The 22,094-nt window shown below is 42.3% G+C and overlaps 1 protein-coding gene across 3 annotated transcripts in view; it reads left to right on the forward strand.

Moving 5' to 3' along the window:
• The first annotated feature begins 4,798 nt into the window (after positions 1 to 4,798).
• The window catches only part of Psen1 (presenilin 1), a 59,009-nt gene continuing 41,713 nt past the window's right edge, over positions 4,799 to 22,094 (forward strand). The window contains exons 1-3 of one of the 3 annotated variants that reach the window (XM_021653629.2): positions 4,799 to 4,952; positions 15,817 to 15,888; positions 15,979 to 16,118. In XM_021653629.2, coding sequence (XP_021509304.1) covers positions 16,032 to 16,118 — 87 coding nt within the window. In that variant the 5' untranslated portion in view covers positions 4,799 to 4,952; positions 15,817 to 15,888; positions 15,979 to 16,031. Of the gene's footprint in view, positions 4,953 to 5,217; positions 5,357 to 15,816; positions 15,889 to 15,978; positions 16,119 to 22,094 lie in introns of those variants that run through there. The other 2 variants (XM_021653637.2, XM_021653647.2) reach the window with 2 other exon arrangements.

The following is a 22,094-nucleotide window of genomic DNA, read 5'->3' on the forward strand; positions in this document are numbered from 1 at the left end:
TACAACACTTTAGCAGAGCTAGGATGGTCATGTGAGTGGCAGAAAGGAACGTTAAATTAACAGTTCAATATACTTTTCAACCAGGTTTTGCCACTGAAAACTTACTTTTAACATGGCTTTTTTGTCATACATTTTATATTTCCTCTTAGGTATTATGTTGATTGATATTGCTTCTTCAAGTTCTAAAAGCACAGAAGGTCTTTTTATCATTTGGCCTCAAAAGTGTAGTTAAAACGTTTGAGATAGTTTTTCTTACATTTTAGTGGGCAGCTTTATCAGCTGTTGTAGCTTGTTAAGATTTGTAAGTAATTTAGTAGAGTGTGCAATACCTGAAATTTTATAATTACCAAGTTATGCTAGTGCAAACTGACCCACCAGTCACAGTTTGATCAGGATTTTTCAGTCTGCATTATTTTATCTTGACATACTATAAAAATAGGCAACCTATTTTTCTTTCAATGCAGATTTTAAAGCATTTTATGTCTTTTGAGACAGTCTTTCAATCTAGTTCAGTTTGTCCTGGAACTTACTACGTCATAGATTGTGTCCTTCCATTGCACTCCAAAGGGCTGGGTCACAAGTGTACAAGTTGGTGATGCTTGAGAAAATTAGGTAGCTATGCACGCTATCTTCTACTAGTGAACATCAAAATAGCCCCCAAAGGTGTACCCCAAAGCAAGAGAGATGCTAGGTGTCATTTCAGCTAGTCCTGAGATGTTCTTTAAACATTTATGGTATTTGGATTTTATCATATTGCTCTTTATAAACTATAGGATAGCAATTGCTGATGCTTCACAGTGAAGTTGAAAATAATCTGGTATAAATCCCAACTCTGTTAGATTAAAAAAAAGAAAAATAGGCTTGACTTGAGCCAAAATAGTTATTATGTGTAATTTTTTTTAACTACCATGAAGAAAATAAATTTGCAAATATATGTAAGGTAGGCATCTAGCGTTTGTGAAGCTTCTTTTATTCTCTGGCTATTCTCTGACTGCAGAGTAAAGGTTTTTATGTCGGAATGGTCACAGGCTTTATCTGTTTGCATTCTTTAATTGAAAGTGTTTTCTTTCCTTTTTTTTTTTTTTTTTAAGCTTATTTTGTCATTTGCATTTATTTTTGAGACGGTGTCTTACTATGTAGACTAGGTGCACCACCATGCCTGGTTCTACTTTAATCTTTAAGTGGCCACATTAGGAATGTTTAGAAATACCCACAGAAAGAAATGATAAGAACAAGAATGGAATTTTTTTCTCAGTGTTGTTTGAATTCTATGCTACAATACTTATTAGTTGGATGATGACCTTACATTCTCAGAATGGGAGTTGAATTGTATAGTAGCCCCCTCTTCTGCTTGCTATGGAGAACCTCTAGCTGTCTTGAAACACCCTATTTGATCAGGGTTTCCTTGAACTCAAAAGAGATCCTCCTGCTTCTGTCCTTTGAATGCTGGGATTAGAGACCCACCACCTCACCCTGAAACCCCGTCATTTTAAGTGTGTGCTTTTCACTGGGATTCATTTTATTGACCATCTTCCTTTCTCACCCTCCTCTCCCCTTCCTTGTGTCTCCTAGTCTTTGTCTAGGTGCCTGTCTGGCCTTGGAGCCCAGGTTGCTCTCAAACCTCAGTCATTTCCCTCAACTTCCTAAACACTAAGATTATAGAAACAAGTCCAACAATACTCCGATTCCTATTTAGATAACAAAAGGAAAAATGTAGAGCCCAACAGCTGAAGGTTCGCTTATCCTGTATCAACTTTACAGTGTTGGTAGTTGGATGCAGTTACAGAGAATGAAGTAGTTAGAATTAGTGAGAATGATTAGGTAATTTCTTTTGAATGAGTATTTCTAGGTAAGATTCTAAAGAAGGTAAAATTTTCTATTGAAATATTTCTGTATGAATCGTAATACTGTTACTGTCTGTGAGTAAAAGCAGGTTACAGTCATATGCAAATGTTAATAGTGTGGTACCCTGGCCTTCTTACTGACTAGGCCCTTGACTTTTAAGTGATAACTTGATTATACTCTAGCCTCCTAAGTAGTCCTTTCAGGTACAGAACTCAATTTCTGAGTCACTCTCCACTAGTCACTACTGGATTTTCTCATCTGGATTTTGTTATTCATACCACTATTTCCTGAGTTTTGAATATTGGGGAAAATAAAGGCCACGTTACAGAGACTCTTGAGTATTCTTTGGTACTGCTGCTAGGTCATTCTTAGGTTAGCTATAACTGTTTCTAGCCCCTCAATGCTACAATATATTGAAAAATACTGACTAAAAAAAATATTAACTTCCCACAAGCCTACTACTCACAGCAAATAACCCTCAAACTTAAAATGTTTCTGGTTCTCTAGTTGATGACTATAGCCATTTTCCTGAGTTACAAGAACAACACACACAAAAAAGTTAACTTACATCCTGTCATTTTTTTTTTTTCCAATAGAGACCCTAGAAAGTTAATGTGTACCTTTAAAATATCTCAAGTCTCATTCAACCTTTTAGAAGTTATTTCCAGAGGTGCCTGATGACCGGATACATTATAGCTTATCTTGGCACTCTAAATATTTCCTGTGGACTTTAATCACCTTTGCCCTTCCCTCATGTCTGTCTTCCCACTGTCTTTTATGCAACACATGTTGGGTGTTTTTATCCTTTAAAAGAGGAATATAGAAAACAGAAAAAGTATCTATAGTCTAGTTTTTCAGTACCTGTTTACTCTTTTTGAGGGGTTTGTGTAATTTTTTTCAAGAATGTATTCTGATGAATGTAAATATAACTGCCATTTTTTTTCCCATTGGACAACAAACATTTCTCTTGCATATAGCTTTCATTGACAAGTTTTATAACACAGGTGAACTATGATTTGTTTCAAGACACATTTTCTTAATTTTACATACCAATACTCCATTAATATCTTTCCACACACACAAAAATTGTTTGTTGAAATTGGTTCTCTGTATATAGTTTACAGCGATTGTCATTCTACCAAACATTGCAATTAAAATAATGGACTTTAAAAATGGGTTTTAGACCATGCTTGTTTAGCAAGTGTGTAGTGTTGCTTTCTGTGGTCTCTCTCCACCGTTTTCTGTATTCTCCCCATTTAAGTGAACAATCTAACGGTATGAAATTAGGTATATATTGTAGGTCTCCTCCCAGCTGCCAGTCTGCTGATAGAAAAGACTTAGTCCTAAGTATGACTTTTTTTTTTTTTTCCTTTTTAACAAGAGCATTTATTTTATAACTGATTGAAATCCTCAAGATGAACTGGATGCTGCAACAGCTGCCCTCTTTGGTTTAGGTGTCCTTCCTTCACGGAATCCATGCTTGAATCTGCCATAGACAATTTTTAGGTGCCTCATCCGATCAGTAGTATTGGCACTCCAGTTATACTTTCTCTTGCGCTTGGCACGGTAGCCACATTTGCCACACAGGTCGTCTTCTAAATCTGAAGGTGGTAGGTCTTACAGCCACAGCGGCACAGCGTGTGCGTCTTATTTGCGACGCTTTCCAAAGGATGACGTTCTTTCCCTTATCTTGCTTCTGCCGCCGCCGAGACCAAAGAGCAAGCGTGACCATTTTACTTACCTATTTATGTATATGAGTGCTTTGTCTTCACACTCAGCAGAAGAGGGCATCAGATCCCATTACAGGTGGTGGCTAGGAATTGAACTCAAGACCTCCAGGAAGAGTGGGCAATGCTCTTAACCATTTAGCCATCTCTCCAGCACAAGTATGACGTTTTAAAAGCATGAAAATAATGAAATCTGAGTGTATTGAAGCAGGGTTGAGAGTTGGGGAGAAAATGGAGATGTATTCTCTAGTATTAGAACGAGGCATTCTGGGAATTAGCCAAAGGTAATTTTACCCTGTGTAGCCCCGTTTGTCCTGTTAATTTGCTAAGCAGCCCAGTCCAACCTTAACTCACCGTCCTGCCCCCAATCTCCTGAGTATTACAGTCTATCCGCTGTGTTTGTCTCTGGTAGGAAAACAACCTAGTTCCTTGTGTGTACTCGGTAAGCACTCTTCATTTTCAGTTTTCTGGTTATTTGGGAGTTCGAATAATTTACCTCTGTTCCCTTCTGGTTAAGTGAGATGTGAGTGTGGTGTGCTGTTCCCGGTTGATAACTGTCTTTACAGTTACATAAAGTCTGATGTATGCAAAAAGCAAGATAGGAACATTCTGTTCTCCAGATGCCATCTAGGAAAACTTTTAGATTTGGAGCCTAGAATATCAGTTTCTTGGACTGGTGAGATGGCTCAGTGGTTAAGAGCATCATCTGCCCTTCCAAAGGACCCGGGTTCAATTCCTAGCACCCACATGGCAGCTCACAACTGTCTGTAATGCCAATTCCAAGGAAGATGACCTGTTCACACTAATGCACTTAAACTAAAAATATTTAAAAAAAATAATCAGTTTCTCAGATTCTGTTTGCCCACCAATGACTTTTATTGAGGGCAAAAACAGTAAATTATATGCATTTTGAGGAGCTGTTCAGCTAAGTCCTATGGAGAAAAGGGAAGTGTTCGATTTAAAATGTCCTCGCCAAGTGGGGCATGCAGTGCCCACGCCTACATTTGAAACTGGCAGGGAACACACGAGCCACAGTCTCAACCAGAACCAAAGGGAAAATGTAACTTGTAGGTAGACTGAGCGAGCACCAGACTCGCTTCAAACCTTAGGCCGCAAGTCGCGCACAAGCCCTAGCCAGGAACAAGGACGGCGGCAGCTCCCAGCCCTCGCGGCCTGCGCGCGCCGCCGGAAGCGCCGTCCCTCCCCGGGTCTAGTGGCCAACGTCGCCGGGGCCGGAAATTGCGACATCGATGAGGCCTCCAGGGCGGGGCCTAGGACGACCTGCTCAGTGGGCCGCGAGTTCTGGTCGGAAACAAAACAGCGGCAGCTGAGGCTGAAACCTAGGCTGCCAGCCGGCCGCCCGGGCGCGGAGGAGAGAAGGTGCGTGCGTGCCCGGGGTGTGCGGGGCGGACGGTGTCCCTGGCGGCAGCCTTCGCCGGCGCCTGCCCGAGGCCCGGGGCCTGCGTCCCTGCGGGCCGCGTAGCGGGCGCCCTCGGGGATGAGGGGCGGGGTCCGGCCGGGCGGACACCGAGGAGCCCCGCACGGGAAAACGGGGGCAGCCGGTTTGTCCGGCCCAGCCGCCGCCTGGCTGAGGGCGCTTCAGTCCGAGCCTCGGTCCCCGGAAGTGCCGGCTCTCCCGGGCGGCCCGGAGCAGGTGGCTGGCGTCGGGGGCGGCCTCCTGGACAGGAGTGGAGCAGGAGATAGAGGAAGCGCCCCAGGCTGGCGCTGCTTGAGCAACTGGTGAAACTCCGCGTCTCGTGCTCCGAGTGTATCATAGTCCAGAAGTGAGTGGCACTCGGGGCTAACTTCTCGGTGTCTATTGCCAGCCGTATGGCGCTTGTTCTTTAATCAGACCTGTCACGGTGCATGGGTATCTGACGCTTGTGGGCGCCTTTAGCCCTTGCTTTTTCTTTTCACGTTTTCAAATGTGGCACTGCCATGAACAGAGGTTTGCTTCAGGCACATCCGTCTGGGAGGGGAGGCCGAGGTGCATAAGAGAATTGAGGTACCTTTTACATAATTGGAGGAGAGGGGAGTTTCTGTAACAGCAACGTAGAAGAAACGTGGATAGGACAGGCGATCAGTTCGACTAACGCGGAAGGTTGACTGGGTTCAAGTTTGGAGAACGAGAGAGCAGTAAGGAAGTTAGGTTTGGAAATACCACTTTTGAAGTGTCAGCAAGTGAAGATGGCCTGAGGTCAGAACTGTAAACTCTAAGGATGGGTCACTGAAGTAGACTTAACTGGGTGGACACTTGGGGAACTCACAAAGAGCCAGGTGGAAGGAGAGAGGGGAAGCAGCTGAGGAGAGTGTCAGAGAACCACAACAATGCAATGTCACAAAACGCAGGGAAGCTTCGGGGAGCAAAGCTTTGTCAGCGATTTGGAATGAAAGGCCTGGTGTTGTAGAAGGGACTGAAGATTTGGAACAGCATTGTACCATTGAAAGATGAATGTGAACACAAATAATAGTTTTACGTGTTCCCAGAGACACATTTTTAAAGACAACAAGAAGCAGTTGAAATTAGTTTTAATGATTTGTTAATCCAGTATAGCTAACGGTTTTATTTTAACAGGTAATCAGTGTCAAATTGTCTTTCCAGCTCAAGAGTAGGCTCTTAAGGGAAGAAAAGCAGCATATGATTCTATAGTATCCCCAGCACCTGTCAGTGTTTCGTTGTGTACAAGAAACCGGATACCTATTTGATGCTGGAAGAACTGGTGTTTGGTTTTTATAATGCCTTGTCTAGCTCCTCTTTTAAGTTGAGTAAGAGCGGAAGAATTTAAGCAAGTTAATTAAATGTAAATATTTATTTTTAATTAAAAATTCGTTATATTCTATCCATTTCCACAGAAGGTTGAGACAGTGACTCACAGTTAAATTAACTTCATTACAGAATTATTAAAATAACTGTCTGGGAAAGAGTCTTTATAGATAGTTGCCAGGTATGGTGGCATGCATTTGAAGTCCCGGCTACTTGCAAGGCCGAGCAAGAAAATCAAAACCAGCCTTGATGACCAAGAGAGGGTGAGTGAATATCATGAGATTAGAAGATCCTAGTCCTAGTTGACCTGAACTTATTATAGTCTATAGTGTATTTATAGGCTGTGTAGGTAGATAGAGCATATAGAGACTACATAGAGTATTATTGCATGGGTCCGGTTTGTAGTTTATGTTTACATGCGTGTACTTTATATGCAAAGCTACAGTCTTTGTATTTGGGGGTGCATGCATCCATGCATGCAAATGCAGAGGTCAGAGGAGGACAATGGGTGGTGTTCTCTACTTATTTTATCACTTTATTTAAAAAATATGTTATTTTTTTGTGCAGGGTTAGGGGATTCCGTGGCGCATGTTCAGAAGTCTAAAGTTAGCTCTCTCCACCTTTTTGTTGGTACTGGGGATTGAACATAGGTCTACAGGCAGATGGGGCGGTACCTTTACTGCCTGAGCCATCTCAATAACCCTTTTTTTTTTTAATTTAAAATTTTTTTTTTTTTTTTGTCTTGTTCAGTTTTTTTGAGACAGGGTCTCTCAATATAGCCCTGGCTTTCCTGGAACTCATTCTGTAGATCAGACTGGCCTCCAGCTCATAGAGATCTGTCACCACAACCATCTTTAATTTTTAAAACATTTATTGAGCATGTGTGTGAGTGTGTGTGAGCATGTGTGCTCTGATACACAAATGCCATAATATGAAGGATAACTTTGTGGAATTGTTCTTGTCTCCCTTTGCGTGGGTTCTGGGGCTTGAATTAAGGTTGTCAGGTGTGTGCTGCAAATGCTCCTCAGCATATACCTGGTTTGTAAAATAGGGTCTCTTTATTGGACGTGGAGGCATCTCAGCTGGTTGGGCTGGCCATCAGTCGCCTGGGATCCTCTTTTCCCTACCCTTCAGTGTTGGGATTATAGGCACATGCTACGCCTGGTTTTGATGCGGTGCTGGGAATTTGAGCTCTGTTGCTTTTACTTTCACAGCAAGTGTTTTTTCCACTGGGCCATCATCTCCCTAGATCCTGCTGTCTTGACATACTTTGAGGCTGGCGGTCTGTTTCACTGTAGACCTAGATGTCTTTGGCTTTTGTGATTTGAAAGCTCTTGGAAGTACTGTTCAACATGTATATTTCCATCATACTGCCTTTACAAAATCCAAAAGAAAGTGTATATTCTAAATAGATTTAATGCTGAAGGTTTGAAATAAGAAATTCAGAGCTGACCCTCCTTCATCCTCATTGTATCTTCTGAGCCAAGCTCTCTTTGTCAAGGAGCAGCTATCAAAATGACAACTTGTTTTAAAACAAGTTGTAGAGGAAGTCCCCATAGCAGACCTCCTCCAAACCTATGAGCTTAGAGCACTGAAGTCTCACTCAGGGGTCTGCCTCAGGGTGCAAGTGTGTAGGTGGCTGGGACCATTTGGATTTGAGCATCTTACTGTAGGGCTCAGGTTGAGGAGCAGAGACTACCAATCCTTGCTAGTGTCTTCTCCAGGCAGTGCCAGGTGCATCAGAAGGCAAGGCCAACTGCACAAGCATAGTTCACTTATCTGCCACTGTCACTCTGCTAAGATCGCATTGACAAAGAGACATTTTAGGATCTCACCTAAAGACTGAGAGTAGATAATGGATGTCATTAGAAAATAAGGCCAAAGACATCTCAGGGGATTGGTTTCGAGGACCACTAGATTTCCCAAATCTGAGGATGCTCCAGCCCTTATATAAAATGGTGTAGAATTTGGGGCTGAGAATGTAGTCATGTTCAAAGCGAGACCTTGCTTGATACCCCAGCACTGAATAAAAATCCAAACAAAAATATATTTACTACTTATAAAGCCTCCTGTATACTTTCCTAATCCTCCTATATACTTTAAATCGTCTCTTCATTATAATACCTACTAAAGTAAATGCTGTAGAAATAGTCATTACACTGTGTTGATTAAGAAAGAACAAAGAAAACTATATGGCAAGTGTGTTCAGTCTACAGTTAATTGAATCCAAGGATCCTGAACCAGAAGACATGAAGGCTAACCCATTCCCAGAGGAATGAGAGACTATTTACTGAATAATAATTTTATCTACCACAGATGGTTCACAGAGGTGGAGTGGGATGGAAAAAGAAAAAAAAAAAAAAAAAAAAAAAAAAAAACAGCCCACAAACCCACCCTCAACAGATAAATCACCACTGTTGCTCCTTTTAGTTCTCTCACTTTCGAAAGATCTCTTGTAGGGCTGGGGAAACGATTTGCTCTTCATACCTTAAAAATCAAGAGTCTGTTTTGGATATTCCTAAGTCAAGTGATTTTTATTTCAGTTAGAGAATGCAGTTTAGAGTTTGGTCACCTATTGTTGAATCCGAGTCTTTAAAAACCCAAGTAGAACGTTTGGTGGTGCATGCTTTGTAATCCTAGCACTCAGGAGCTGGAAGCAGGAGGACCTCGTGGTCAAACATCTTGAGCAAGACTCTGTCTAAGTAAATACGTAAATGCCAGCCTACACCTTTAACCCCAGCACTCTGGGGGCAGAAGCAGGAGGGTCTCTGTGAGTTTGAGGTCAGCCTAATCTACATACCAAATTCCTGGCCAGCCAGGGCGACATAGTGAGACAGGTCTCAAACAAATAATCAAGGAGAGAGCTGAGGATGTGACTCAGTGGCGAACACTTGCCTAGCATATTTGCTTCCTACCAACCAAAATAAGTAAATCAAAATTCACACTGTAGTTATAACTTGGGCTCTTTGTTAAGGAGCAGCTATCAAAATGACAGGTGGAAGATAGTTATGAGTGGAAGAAGTGTGTGAGTGTGGGGTGGTCTTGAAAAGGAACTAAATGCCTTGTGCCTGTTTGTCAGCTGTGAGACCTTGGCCCAAACTTTCACGATAAAACTTTAGTTTTTGTTGTTGTTGTTGTTTAATAGGCAACCTTGAAATCATAGGACTTAGAGCAATCTCAAAAAGGGAGTAGGTATGAGGTAATAATAATAAAAAGGTTGGATCTTGATAACCCTTAGGGTCAGAACATCACTTTTTGAGGTAAAAAGGGCCACCTTACTATGAACCTGCCTTCGCCTCATTGATACTCATCATAAAAATCTTTAAAATCTGTAGCTCAGACCAGAACCCACCATTTTGCTCCTTGTACCTTTCCTGGTAGCCCACTCAGGTCTGTCTTTGAAATATATACTTAATAAATAAACTTTTGCTTGGACTCTGTGCCCCCGAATGCATGCATGCCTGTGTGTGTGCGTGTGCGTGCGCTCTTGTATGTATGTAGACCCATTTCACCTTTCCCCCTTTAAAGACCCCCGCTTTAAGCCATGGCAACACCATCCACTTTTGTAGGAAAATAAACCAGGAACTCTTTGACTCTTGAAAACTTTTTATTTTTCCACGCCTTGAAAACTTTTTAGCACTGTGATATAATTTTAGTAGTTTTTAAATTGAAAGAAGGAATAAAGTGGCTTAGGGACATTAAGCCACAAGCCCTCTGTGGTGGTAAAGTCATGATTATGTCTCAGGAAAATGTTTTTGTAGAGGAGCAGTTTTGTTTACATTTGTCTTAAGAGTTAGAAAATAAGTTCAGAGGTTTGACTGCAGTGAGTGGGGAGAAAGTACTTCTGTTTTTTTCCTTTAAAATTTTAATTAGGTCTCTTGTAGTTCAGTCTGGCTTCAGATTTACTGAAGAGCCAAGGAGACCTTGAACTTCTAAGTGTTAGAATTACAAATGTTCAAACCCATACCTGGTTTATGTGTTTGGATTTGAACCCAGGGCTTGGTATTTGCTAGGCAAGTACTCCATGAACCCAGCTACTTCCCCAACCAACTCTGTGAGTGCTTCCTTGAATGGGATTTTGTTTTAGGAACTTTAAAAATTGCTCCCGAGATGGTTTAGAAGGTCTGATGTATAGAGAAGGTTTCCTCGTTGAAAGATGTTTTTGGCTTTTTCCTCATATGTGGTGTGTGTACATGGGTGTGTGCCTGTCTTGTTGTGTGCTAGAGGCTAATTCTGAAGACTTTCTGGATCACTCTCCGCTTCATTCACTGAGCTCACGGATACAGCTAGTGTAGCCAGCCAGCTTGGGGGATCCCCAGTCTCTGCCTCTGTGCTCTGGAAGAGAGGCCAGCGAGCAGACTTACCCAGTATTTAAGTGGGTTCTGAGGGGTCATGTGCATAGCCAGCACTTTAACTGCTGGGCCATCTCCCCAGCCCCTTTGTTGACTTTTCTGTGGAGCATGTCTAAGCTTTGAGACTGTTCATAGTTCCGGGGCTTTTTCTTTCCCTTTGTGTATCTGCCTTTGTTTTCCCCCGTACTAAGGATGGACCGCAGGACTGCACATCCTGGGCAAGCGCTCTGCCACAGAGCTGCATCCCAGTTCTTAGTGTCTTTGTCTGGTAGAAACTGCAGTTGCTCGTCACAACAATGATTTCTTTTTCCTTTGTTTGCCTAAGTTTGTTGTGCTAGGAACAAGCCCCAAAACGGAGATAAAAGTATTTATCCGATCAGAATCAAGTGGAAAGTTCTAGTAAAGAAAATATACTGTGGGCAGAAACAAGGAGTGTCCCTAAAAGGGAATAGGGTCCTTTTATAGCAGTCAGAAGACTAAGTACCTGCCCTTACCTTCCGAGCCGTTTGTATGGGGCCTGGTGTGAATAGATAGCCTGCTCACTGTTGAGTAGTAAGTTTATGGACTGGCCATGTCAGGTAAGGCACTGTGGTCATTAGGAATCAGTCTCAATTGGATATATAAAGTGAGCAGCACAAGCTGCAGAGCTGATCTGATTGTTAGCCTGCGATTTTGCTTTTTACTTTTGTCCTTTTGGTTTTGGCCTCTTTGCCTCCACACAAGTGTCTGAGAGAAAGGCAGTGGAGGGCAGTAAAGACCTCAGTGTGATAGTCTTCAGCAGCTGTCCAGAAAGGAAAGCACCAAGATCTGCAGCCCTCCCCTCCTCCCTCTGCAGGCCAGGTCACTTCCCAGCTACTGGCTGGTGGGGTTCCCAGCTCTCAGCCGAGAATAGTATCAAATTTGCAAGTATCTTTTGCCATGCTGCCCGAACAGTGGGGTCATTGACCTTTTCCGTCGCTGTTTTCGGCTGTTACTGGATCCAAATCAACTCTGTTTTGGCCTACCTCTTTGTCTGTACCAGCAGTATGTGTTTGTTTCATGACCTGGCCGTGGCCTGATTCTGGGCTCCTGAAGACATTCTATCAGGGAGGCTCTTCTTACACACTTTGATCTTCAGAGCTTCGGGAGATTGCTTGGGTGACCAGAAGAGCCCTGAGCTGAGCATCCTCACCACCTGGGTTTTGGGTTGGTGTTGTTACTCATTTGTCTCTTAACTCTGCACAGGCAAAGTTGTTTGCCTTCTGCTTGTTGTTTATGACATTTAAATACAGAGTCTTCGTGAGATTTTTTTTGGGGGGGTTGAGGGAAGGGTGAGCAAGGAAGATGTTTTTGAAAGGTAGAGAAAGAACTCCCTGGATTGGGGGGTGGGGTGGGGGATTCATCATGAAGAATTGTTGTCCCTTCACGAGAATTTTTATTTTCAGAAATCTTTGTAGATTTATTTCATGTGTGTGAATGTTTTGCCTGTATGTATATATGTGCACATCTGTGTGCCTGGTGCCTGTGGAGGTCAGAAGAAGACACTAGATGCCCTGAAACAGGAGTTATGAATAATTATGAGCCACCGTGTGGGTGCTGGGAACCAAACCTGAGTCCTCTGCAAGAGCAGCAAATGCCCTTTAACCACTGAGCCAGCTCTGTATCTATTAAGGGAACTGTCTTTGTCAGGGTTTCTGTTGCAACAAAAACACCATGACCAAAAAGCTCGTTAGGGAGGAAAGGGTTTATTTGGCATACACTTCCAGATTGTGGTCCATCATTGGAGGACAGGAACTCAAACAGGGCTGGAACCTGGAGGCAGGAGCTGATGTAGAGGCCATGAAGGGGTGCTGCTTACTGGCTTTCTCAGCCTGCTTTCCTACAGAACCCAGAACCACCAGCCCAGGAATCACACCACCCACAATGGGTTGGGCCCTGACCCATCAATCACAATTAAGAAAATACCTTACAGCTGGATCTCATGGAGGTATTTCCTCAATTGAGGCTCCTTCCTCTCTGATGACTTTAGTGTGTGTCAAGTTAACATACTAAACCAGCCAGTACAGGAGCTGTTGTTGTTGTTGTTTTTGAGACAGGGTTTCTCTGTGTATCCCTGGCTGTCCTGGACCTCACTCTGTAGAGCAGGCTGGCCTTGAACTCAGAGATCTATCTGCCTTTGCCTCCAGAGTGCTGGGATTAAAAGTTGTGCCATCACCAGCTGGCTCCCATGAGAACTTTTAAAGAGTCAAATGGAATAATGATTGTGAAAAGAACTTGGAGGATCGCATTGGGAATATGCTGAACTGATGGCTGTGCTCTTACAAGATTTCTCGAGAAAGCCCTCGCATGGTTCCTTTTAATGGCCCAACGGGCCGTGTGAGCTTTAAAGAAACGACATAAATTAAAACGACAGCCCCGTCCCGTCCATCCTACCTTACCTTTTTAGAAGGAAATGCTAGGACTGTGTAGAGAATCCTTCGGGCATCTCAGGTTTTATTTTATAGTGTGAGGAGTTATTGATGTTGAAGGCCTGTTTACTTGTAAGCAAGCTTTGCTTGTAGTATGAGTTTAATATAACCTGGTCTGAATTACTGTGGACGCCTAGAGGCAGGACATTGTTTTGCGAGGACAGTGTCCTGTGTGTGGATTTGGACCCTGTGTTACCAGAAACGACCTTGTGGGAGGTGAGACAGTTCACTTCCTTGTGGGGTTTCTTTTTTTTTTTTTTTTTTTGAGATATGGTCTCTTTGTGAGGCTCTGTTGACATCAAACTCAGAGATGTGCCTCCTGAATGCCAAGATTAAAGGCCTGTGCCACCACACCCAGTTGTTGATTTTATTGTAAAATGGGTGGGTAAAGTGAACATAAAGACACTAGTTCTCACTGTTTAAATTCTGCATGCAAGGAAGGAGAAAGATGAGCCTGTTCCAGCAGTGGTTGGAAATTTGGCAAGAGAAGGCTGGGGTTCCGGATTAGCAGAGGACTTGTCTAACGTGAGGACTTGGAGACTCCTCTCTTGAAAAAGCAATTTGTCATGAGTTTTGAGGTCTGAACATAGATAGTTAAGTAAGGGTTAATTTGAACCTGATATTTTTACTAAAAGAAACTGCTTTATGTATTTTTTCTAGGAGAAAAAAAAGGAATACATATTTTATTTTTATATTTTTGACACAGAATCTTTATGTACATGTGTTCCTGGTTGTCTGGCTATGTAGAACAGTCAGGCTGACCTTGAACTCACAGAGATCCTTTTGCCTCTGCTTCCCTAGTGCTAGGATCAAAGGAGTGTGCCACTGAGTGAGAAAAAAAGGAACAGAAAGGAAAGGACATGACTGCTCCTAGGAATCATGGAGGAGCAAGGTTATTGTAGATAAAAGGGAGACATAGTTAGAGGCAGAGACATCAGGGAGAGTCCAGAGTGGATGTGACCATGAGCTATGTGAAGAGGAGGGATGGGACAGGGTGGGGAAGGAGAGAAGGGAACCAGGTGCAGCAGCCAAGAGGGCAAAGGGTAAAAGAAGAGGGCGGATAACCAAATGGCCGGATTGTATAGGGAAGAGCCCTTTAGGGAAGGCTCTCCCAGTCCCTAGGCTGGAGAGTTCAGGGTAGAGGTGTTAGGATTTATATTAAAATACCACTTACAAAAGATATGATATAAAAGAGATTTATTGGATGGAGGTGGAGAGAGAGAGGGAAAGAGAGAGAGACATGGTAGGGAGGGGGCTCCCTGACAGAGAAACAAAAGCAGAGAGAGGGAGAGAGAGAGAGAGGAGGCAGGGGTCCTTTTATCCCCAGGCCTCTGGCCTCTGGTGGCCGAGACCAATGATAACATTACAGGTGCCTAAGCAACCTGGGAGTAAGCTAGTGCATCAAGATTTGTGAAGTAACAGGAGGATTATGCCATCTGTAACCTGTAACAGGGATGCTGGGAGAACCTGGTGGCCAGGTCCGATTTGATATGTTAAATAGGCACCTCAGCTATTTGTCCCAGGGTTTGAGACTGGCCTCGAATATATATTTTAGAAGGTAGAAGATCCAGAAGTTAAAATTGAACATGAACCAGAATAGTGAAAAAGAGAAGTCACTAAGTACATATTTTGTTTTTATTTCTGTTTGATTTTTGCAGTGCTGAGGTTGAACCCAGCACAGTAAGTGCCTAGATAAGTGCTCTGCTATTGAGCTGTAGCCTCACCCCTCCATGATGATATTTAGATACTATTAATTTTTTGGTACTATGTCTTGGTTAGGTTATTAGTTAGTTATATAAACAGTTCTTTTTTTCTGTTTCTAAAGCTTTTCTATGAAAGGAACTGTTGATCTAAAGAATTAGCCGATGAGGTAAACAGTGGCTCTGAGGAGGGTGTCCTGCCTGTAGAATTCCATGTTGTGGTCAAGTGTTCTGGTCTGCTTGAGTGGGTTGTTGTTGTTGTTGAGACAAGGTCTCACTGTGTAGCCCTGGCTGGGCTAGAACTCTCTGAGATCCACCTGCCTCTGTTTCCTATGTGTGTTCTGAACTCTGGATCTGTTTATGCTGACAGGTCTGTCCACACCTTTACCCTCCAGGAATTGGAGAGCTTTAGGGATTGAACCCGGGGCTTCACACATGCTAAGCATGCACTGTGCCACAGAACTCAACCCTTACCCCTTCTTTGTTCTGCTTTTATAAATTGTAAACCTATCCATCTTCCCTCCAGGTGGGGCTAGGGCTGTTGTGTAGGGTGAAATGAGATGCAAGGGAAAGATTGACCAAAGTGAAAGAAATAGACAAGTAATGTTATGGAGATGCAAATGTTAACATAGAGTTGTCAGCATAGAAAAAGAAGTTTGCACGAGGGTGATGGTGGTGGTGGTGCACTCCTTTAGGCCTTGGGAGCCCAGCCTGGTCTACAGATCGAGTTCAGAACAGCCAGGTCACACAGAGAAACCCTGTCTTGAAAAACCAAAAAAGAAAAGAAAAAGAAATTTTAAAGCGTCTCTTAAAATCACGTGACTCCCTGGGCTGAAGTTAAAGTCTCTCAGGGCCATACCCTTAACAGTTAAGCTGTCAGCCAGAGGTTAACACCTGCTTTCTGGCTTGCAGATGTTTGATTAGTACGAGTGGATTTGACTAAGAGTGGCTTGGTAAAATCCTATTTCATACTTAATCTAGGAGCCAACACGAGACAGCAGCCCTTCGAGGTCCTTAGGCAGCTTGGCCTGGAGGAGAACACATGAGAAAGAGGTTTGTTTCTACAGAATGTGATTCATCAGAATTTAACAAGAAATGAGTAATCTTAAAGCATAAAGTTCTGTTTTCTTTTTCCCTTTTCAGAACCCCAAGAGGCTTTGTTTCCTTTGAAAAGGTATTTCTGTACAGTTGCTCCAATGACAGAGATACCTGCTCCCTTGTCCTACTTCCAGAATGCGCAGATGTCTGAGGACAGCCACTCCAGTAGCGCCGTCCGTAGTCAGGTACAGTGTTGGCTTCTGAACCTTCCCATCATCCTCCTGGTGCCGAGGCGGGGCCAGGTTTGCTCTGCTTTGCTCAGAGTCTTTACTTGTTCAACATAATGTTGAGGGGAAAACCGTGGTGCTAGGGGATCCAAAATCCAAAGTCGATAAGTATTTAGCTTTTGTTTTACTGTGTTCTGCCAGGGGCTTATCCTCATATCACCCTAGCTGAAACTTTCTCCAGCTTCTGATGTATGCAGACCTCACGGTCTGCATTATTTGTATTATACTAATGATTATTCCACTGCAACATAGCTGGAATAAAGGAGGCCTAATAAAGGAAAAGGGAAGAGGGGAAGGGAGAGAAAGAGAGATGGGGGATCCTGGGGGGGTCCTTTAATCAGGCTCACCTGGCTGCACACCTGGTGGCGCCAAGTGATAACATCAGAGGTTGCCAGGACCCTGAAACAAGGCTATTGGGACCATCTGTACGCTAACAATTTATTTTGATCCTGCTCTTCTTTGGGAAGAAGTGAGTAACTTTATTACTTTTTCTAGTATTGATTAGTCGATAAGTATTTAGTATAATGAGTATACAACTCAAGGTCAAATGTCAAAGTTCTGAGTTCAGGAGAGGGATGTGTGATGCATTTACACAAACTCTTCACAGGCTACGCACACATTAAGCTGCCTATTGTAGCCATGTTAGCTGAGCATTGCTGACTGAAGGCAGACTCCACAGTAGGCCTGTGGAATGTCAAGGGAATTGGCAGAATTTCCTGAGGTTGCAGCCAGGATGGAGGAAAACCTTGACAACGCCAGTCTAAGCTCTGCAAGGCTGCTTTGGGGGCTAGTATGTACTTGCTACTAAAAGCTGTCATTAAAGCCAGCCTGGCCTACAAAACGAGCCCAGGACAGCAAAGGCAAGGTTACACAGAGAAACCCTGTCTCAAAAAAACAAAACAAACAAAAAAGGCAAGTCACAAATGAGGATGCAGAGCCTGGAGAGATGTCTCAGGCGTTCAGAGCAATTCCTGCTTTTCCAGAGGACCCAGGGTTCCCCAAGTCTATGTGAGGTGGCTCATGCCTCTTAACTCCAGCTCCAGAGGATCTGGTGCACTCTTCTGGTTTCTGAGGCACGTGTGTGTGTGTGTGTGTGTGTGTGTGTGTGTGTGTGTGTGTGCGCGCACAAAAGCATACAAAGTGATCCTCAAGATTTTATTTGTACTCTGAAGATTTAGACTTCCTCACTTTCCCTTCAGTAAAGTTAGAGGATTTACTAAATAATGTCAGTTCTCTCCTAACTTAAGTGTTTAAGCCTAAAACTAGAATGTAGGATTAATAGGATCAAGACTGAGCCAGTTACTCCTACCACAAGTATAATGAGTTGAAGTAATTTTGGAGAAGACTAAGCAAGTCTCACTCCATTAGCTAATGTCTTGTGTAAGTTTAAACACCATTATACATTGTAGGTAACATCATTAGAGATAACTTTGAAAGCATATCTTGTTCCACAGTCGCGTGTCTTTAACAAATGCAATGGTAGGCTGCAGGAGTCCAGAAAACAGGTTTCATCTTATAAGCTGCTATGTATAGTCTTATTTATAGCGAAGGGACTTGATGTGTAATAAGAGTGACAGAGCTGAAAATAGCTGATATTTTTAAAGCCCAAATATTTCTAAAAATGTTATTGTATAATGTTCTAAGCATCTAGAGCAGTGGTTCTCAACCTTCCTAGTGCTGTGACCCTTTAATACGGTTCCTCGTGTTGCGCTGACCCCAACCGTAGAATTATTTTCATGCTACTTCATAACTGTAATTTGCTGTTATGAATCATAATGTAAATATCTGATATGCGACCCCGTGAAAGGGTTGTTTGACCCTCCCAGAGGGTCACAACCCACAGTTTGAGAACCACTGATCTAGAGTGTAGCAAACAAATACCCAGCTTTATTAAAGTTAAAGGACGCATTATTTGATGTTTCTAGCTTGTTTGTAAAGGCTATTTTTATTATGATTTTTTAAATTCTGTGTTTATTAAAAACAGCTCATTTTTCTGTGATACTACAGTTCAAAACCAGAGCTCTCCCAAACCTGTTTCTATTTACTAACCTTAAATTGAATGAAATCATAACCCAATAAAATGAATCTCTGTGTTTAATTTGGAAAGAAAAACTAGTTTTTTTTAAGATTTATTTATTTTATTATGTATACAGTGTTCTGTCTGTAGGCCAGAAGAGAACATCATCTTTCATTATAGATGGTTGTGAGCCACCATGTGGTTGCTGGGAATTGAACTCAGGACCTCTGGAAGAGCAGCCAGTGCTCTTAACCTCTGAGTCATCTCTCCAGCCCGAGAAACTAGTTTTATGATGACAGCAAACAACCAGGAAACAAATTGAAGTGCTTCCTCCCCTGTCCCCACCTTTTCTCAGGAATTACTCTTCTACATTTGGTTCTTAACATGTTTGCTATAAATATGCAACATTATACAGACCGATTATATATAATGCAACATTATAGAGCTGCGTGTATATATAGTGTTTGCTCCTATGTTCTCTTCTTTTGTGAATCTATAAAAATGTGTGTTTACAGATGTGTGGTGGTTCCCAGTTTGTCACCACACTGAGCAGATGTGTTACCAGAGGTCTCAGAGATAGAAACCAGCTGAGACCTCTGCCCAGTGTTTCTCAGTGATGAGACAAAGTAAGGAACTGGAGGACATTTTACTCCAGAGCAAAATTACACACTCAGGGTTTGTGCAGGCTTCTCAGGAGAGCCTTATGGGATTTTTGGATAGTTTATTTCATGATTCCTGGATTAAATAGAAGGTTTGTCCAGATAGGAATTCAAGTAGGTTGGGGTTTCCTCCTCTGTAGGGTTTTTTGTTTTTGTTTATGTTTTTGTTTTTTACCCTTTTTTGTGTTTTTGAAGTTTTTGGATACGTAATAGGTACATGATGAGAACATGAAATTTTGCAAGGCCAACTGAATGGAAATTCATTCCAAAAAAGCAAAGTCTAGCTTAGCCATGCATTTCCAGCCAGTCTGGGCAGTGACGTGATAGATAAAACAGCTCTGTAGTTGTTCACCATGCACTTTGTCCTTTTTTCTTATGCCTGTGTAGCCTTCCTCAGAGCTGCCACTTTTTGTATAACAACTAACAATGGATACATGACCTGTCACAACTGTCCAGTGGAGACTGTAAGACTGTATGGGTTTCCCCACTACCACTACACACACACACACACACACACACACACTACCCAAAGCCCTTACCCTATGTCCTACATCCTTAAGATATTGCATTCAGTTGAAGATTGATTGCCTTCCATCAGTTCACCCAGCACTGCCTCAACCTCGACATGGCTTTCCTGTTTGTTGATCGGCTAGGGTGTATGTACGGACTGCACACTAGAAGATGGTCTAAGTAATGGTTTGCCTATTTCTGAAAAAAGGGCAAAGTTTAAAAAGCTATAAATTACTAAAGTCTTTGCACCCTAAATTATCATATAAATGGGGTATTAAGGAAGCTCTAGTAAGACGCTGGCTATTTGGCTTAATTTGGAGAAACAGTAGGTAATCATCTTCTTGTTTTTGAGGTGCTGTCCTGTGATGGAGTCCAGGCTTGCCATTCTCTGCCATCGCTTCCTAAGTGCGGTTAGATATGCACCACCACACCTGACTCTTCTCTTTTACTCTTCTAAAGCAGTTTTTGAAGCCTAAAGCTAGCCACTTTATGTTGTTACTTAATCCTTATAGAATATAAATTACAGCACTAGTCTTCAAACTTTAGTGTGCCTTGGGGGTCCCTTAATCTGGCAAATTCTCTGACTCCTAACCTTTAAGGTTTCTAGGCTTTGTAAATCTGGACTGGGGCCAGAACTTCTATTTTTGATCAATAATTGTATCCAGTAGTGCTTCTCCAGGGATCATAATTTGGCACCATGAAGTAAAAGAAAGGTGTATTAGAGACAGAAGGATTAGAATTAAAGTTGGTATTTCGTTCTTGTGTTTTGGCTCACATTTTCTAGTCCTTAAGAAAAGTTTTCAAGTGATTACATACAATTAGTCATTTGTTAGTGAAAAAGAAGGCTTAAAAATAGAAATAATCGAAAGATCAAAATGGTTCTTGGATGAAAGCATTGCTGAGGGCTCCCTGAGGCTGCCGTGTCGTAGTGCCGGAGTGCTTGCCCAGCGTGCAGGCGTCCATCCGTCAGTACTACCGCCATGGAAAGTGAAGAGCAGTTGTTGAGGAACATTAGATGAAAGTATCTGGTCTTTAGAAAAGAAAGTCACCTGTAATCTTTCCAGGTTTTAAAGGATTAAACACAGAGAGTTTTGTAAATTGTCAGCAAGTTGTAGAATGGTTTCTTTTTTTCTGAATGACACTGGATCACTTTAAAAATTTATTTTTTAATTAATTCATTTTGAGACAGGATCTTACTAGATATAGCCTTAGCTGGCCTAGAATTTGTTATGTAGACCAGGCTGGCCCAGAGCCCAGAACGAGTTACTTAGATCAGGCTGGCTTAGAACTGATAGCTATAAGTAACTAAAGCCTTCAGATCACCACACGGTCTCCAGCTCACCATTTTTAGGGTGAGGAATCTATAACATTAAGCAGAATGGAGCTGGGATATAGCTCAGTGGTAGAGTGTAGATTTACGCGTGGCCAAGGACACAGTTCATTCCCTAGCACCAAAAGACAGAGTGTAAAAGAGCAAACTCAGCTGGGCGGTGGTGGTGCACACCTTTGTCCCAGCACAGAGGCAGAGGCAGGCAGATCTCTGTGAGTTCGAGGCCAGCCTGGTCTACAGAGTGAGTTTCAGGGCAGCCAGGGTTAAATAAAGAAACCCTGTCTCAAACAAACAAAATTAAACTCATGGATGACAATACTTTGCGAGTATATATGTGTATGTAATGTCCAAGAATAAAGAAGGGAAGAAAGGGGATTCTCTAAGCTGTAATTTAAAGTAAGGAGAAAGAAGTGTGTGAAAGGGTGATCTTAGTATGAATTAAGTCAGACCCACAGTCCGAGTCATCCTGTGGCATTTGTATTATTTATCATAATAAATTTGTTTTCCCAATTAGGTCACAGTGAAGTAAGAAAAAACAAACAAACTGAAATCTGTGATCTCTAGAACACGCTAGTTCACATGGCAGTAAAGTTGGAAACCTTTGTCACAGATCTGAATCATTTGTGAAGAAACTCTAGGCTCAAGGCTAACACACCGCCCCATAAATGTTAAATACATTCTCTAAGTACTTAATCTCAATTGTTCAGGGAAATGACAGCCGTCTTTGGCACATGACAGTAACAGTTCAGTCCGGGGAGTAAGGGAGGCTGGGCAGGTGCCAGATGGAATTCTTCCCATTGTTGAAAATATTGCCTATAATTAATGACTGTCTTTCCGTTTCCCACTTAATCCCGGCCATTCAGTTAACCTGCTCTTCTGACCCACCTCCAGGGCAGGCCTAGGACTCCATAGTTCTAACTGTAGAAATCTAAGCAATAAGCATAGGTTGTAGGAGAATGATTTTCCCTTCTTTGCTCCTTTCCTTCTGCTGGGAATATAACCCAGGGCCTCGTGTTGAATGACAGAGTAATAGAATTATTTGTGGACATTCATTATAAATATGTATGTACTTGCTTACATTGAAAAACAGAATTTGGGGTAAGTTGTTTACTTTGTAATATCACAAATTTATATTTAGTTACACGAAAGTCCAAAATAGTCATAAAACTTTCATATGCAAAGTAAAAAGACAAATAATTCATAATGATAAATTTCCTTTTTTAAAAATTTTATTTACACTTTTGTTTTTTATAAGGTTTATTTAACCAGGAATGGAAGTTGATGCATGCCTTTAATCTTGAAGGGAGACAGAGGCAAGTGGGTTTCTGTGAGCTTGAGGCCAGCTTACATGTTTGTTTATACACCAGAACATCACATCACCTAGACTTGGAGTAAGAGTGTGAGCCTTTCAGGTGGGT

The sequence above is a fragment of the Meriones unguiculatus genome, chromosome 7 (assembly GCF_030254825.1).
Source record: "Meriones unguiculatus strain TT.TT164.6M chromosome 7, Bangor_MerUng_6.1, whole genome shotgun sequence".
NCBI classification, from domain to species: Eukaryota; Metazoa; Chordata; class Mammalia; order Rodentia; family Muridae; genus Meriones; species Meriones unguiculatus.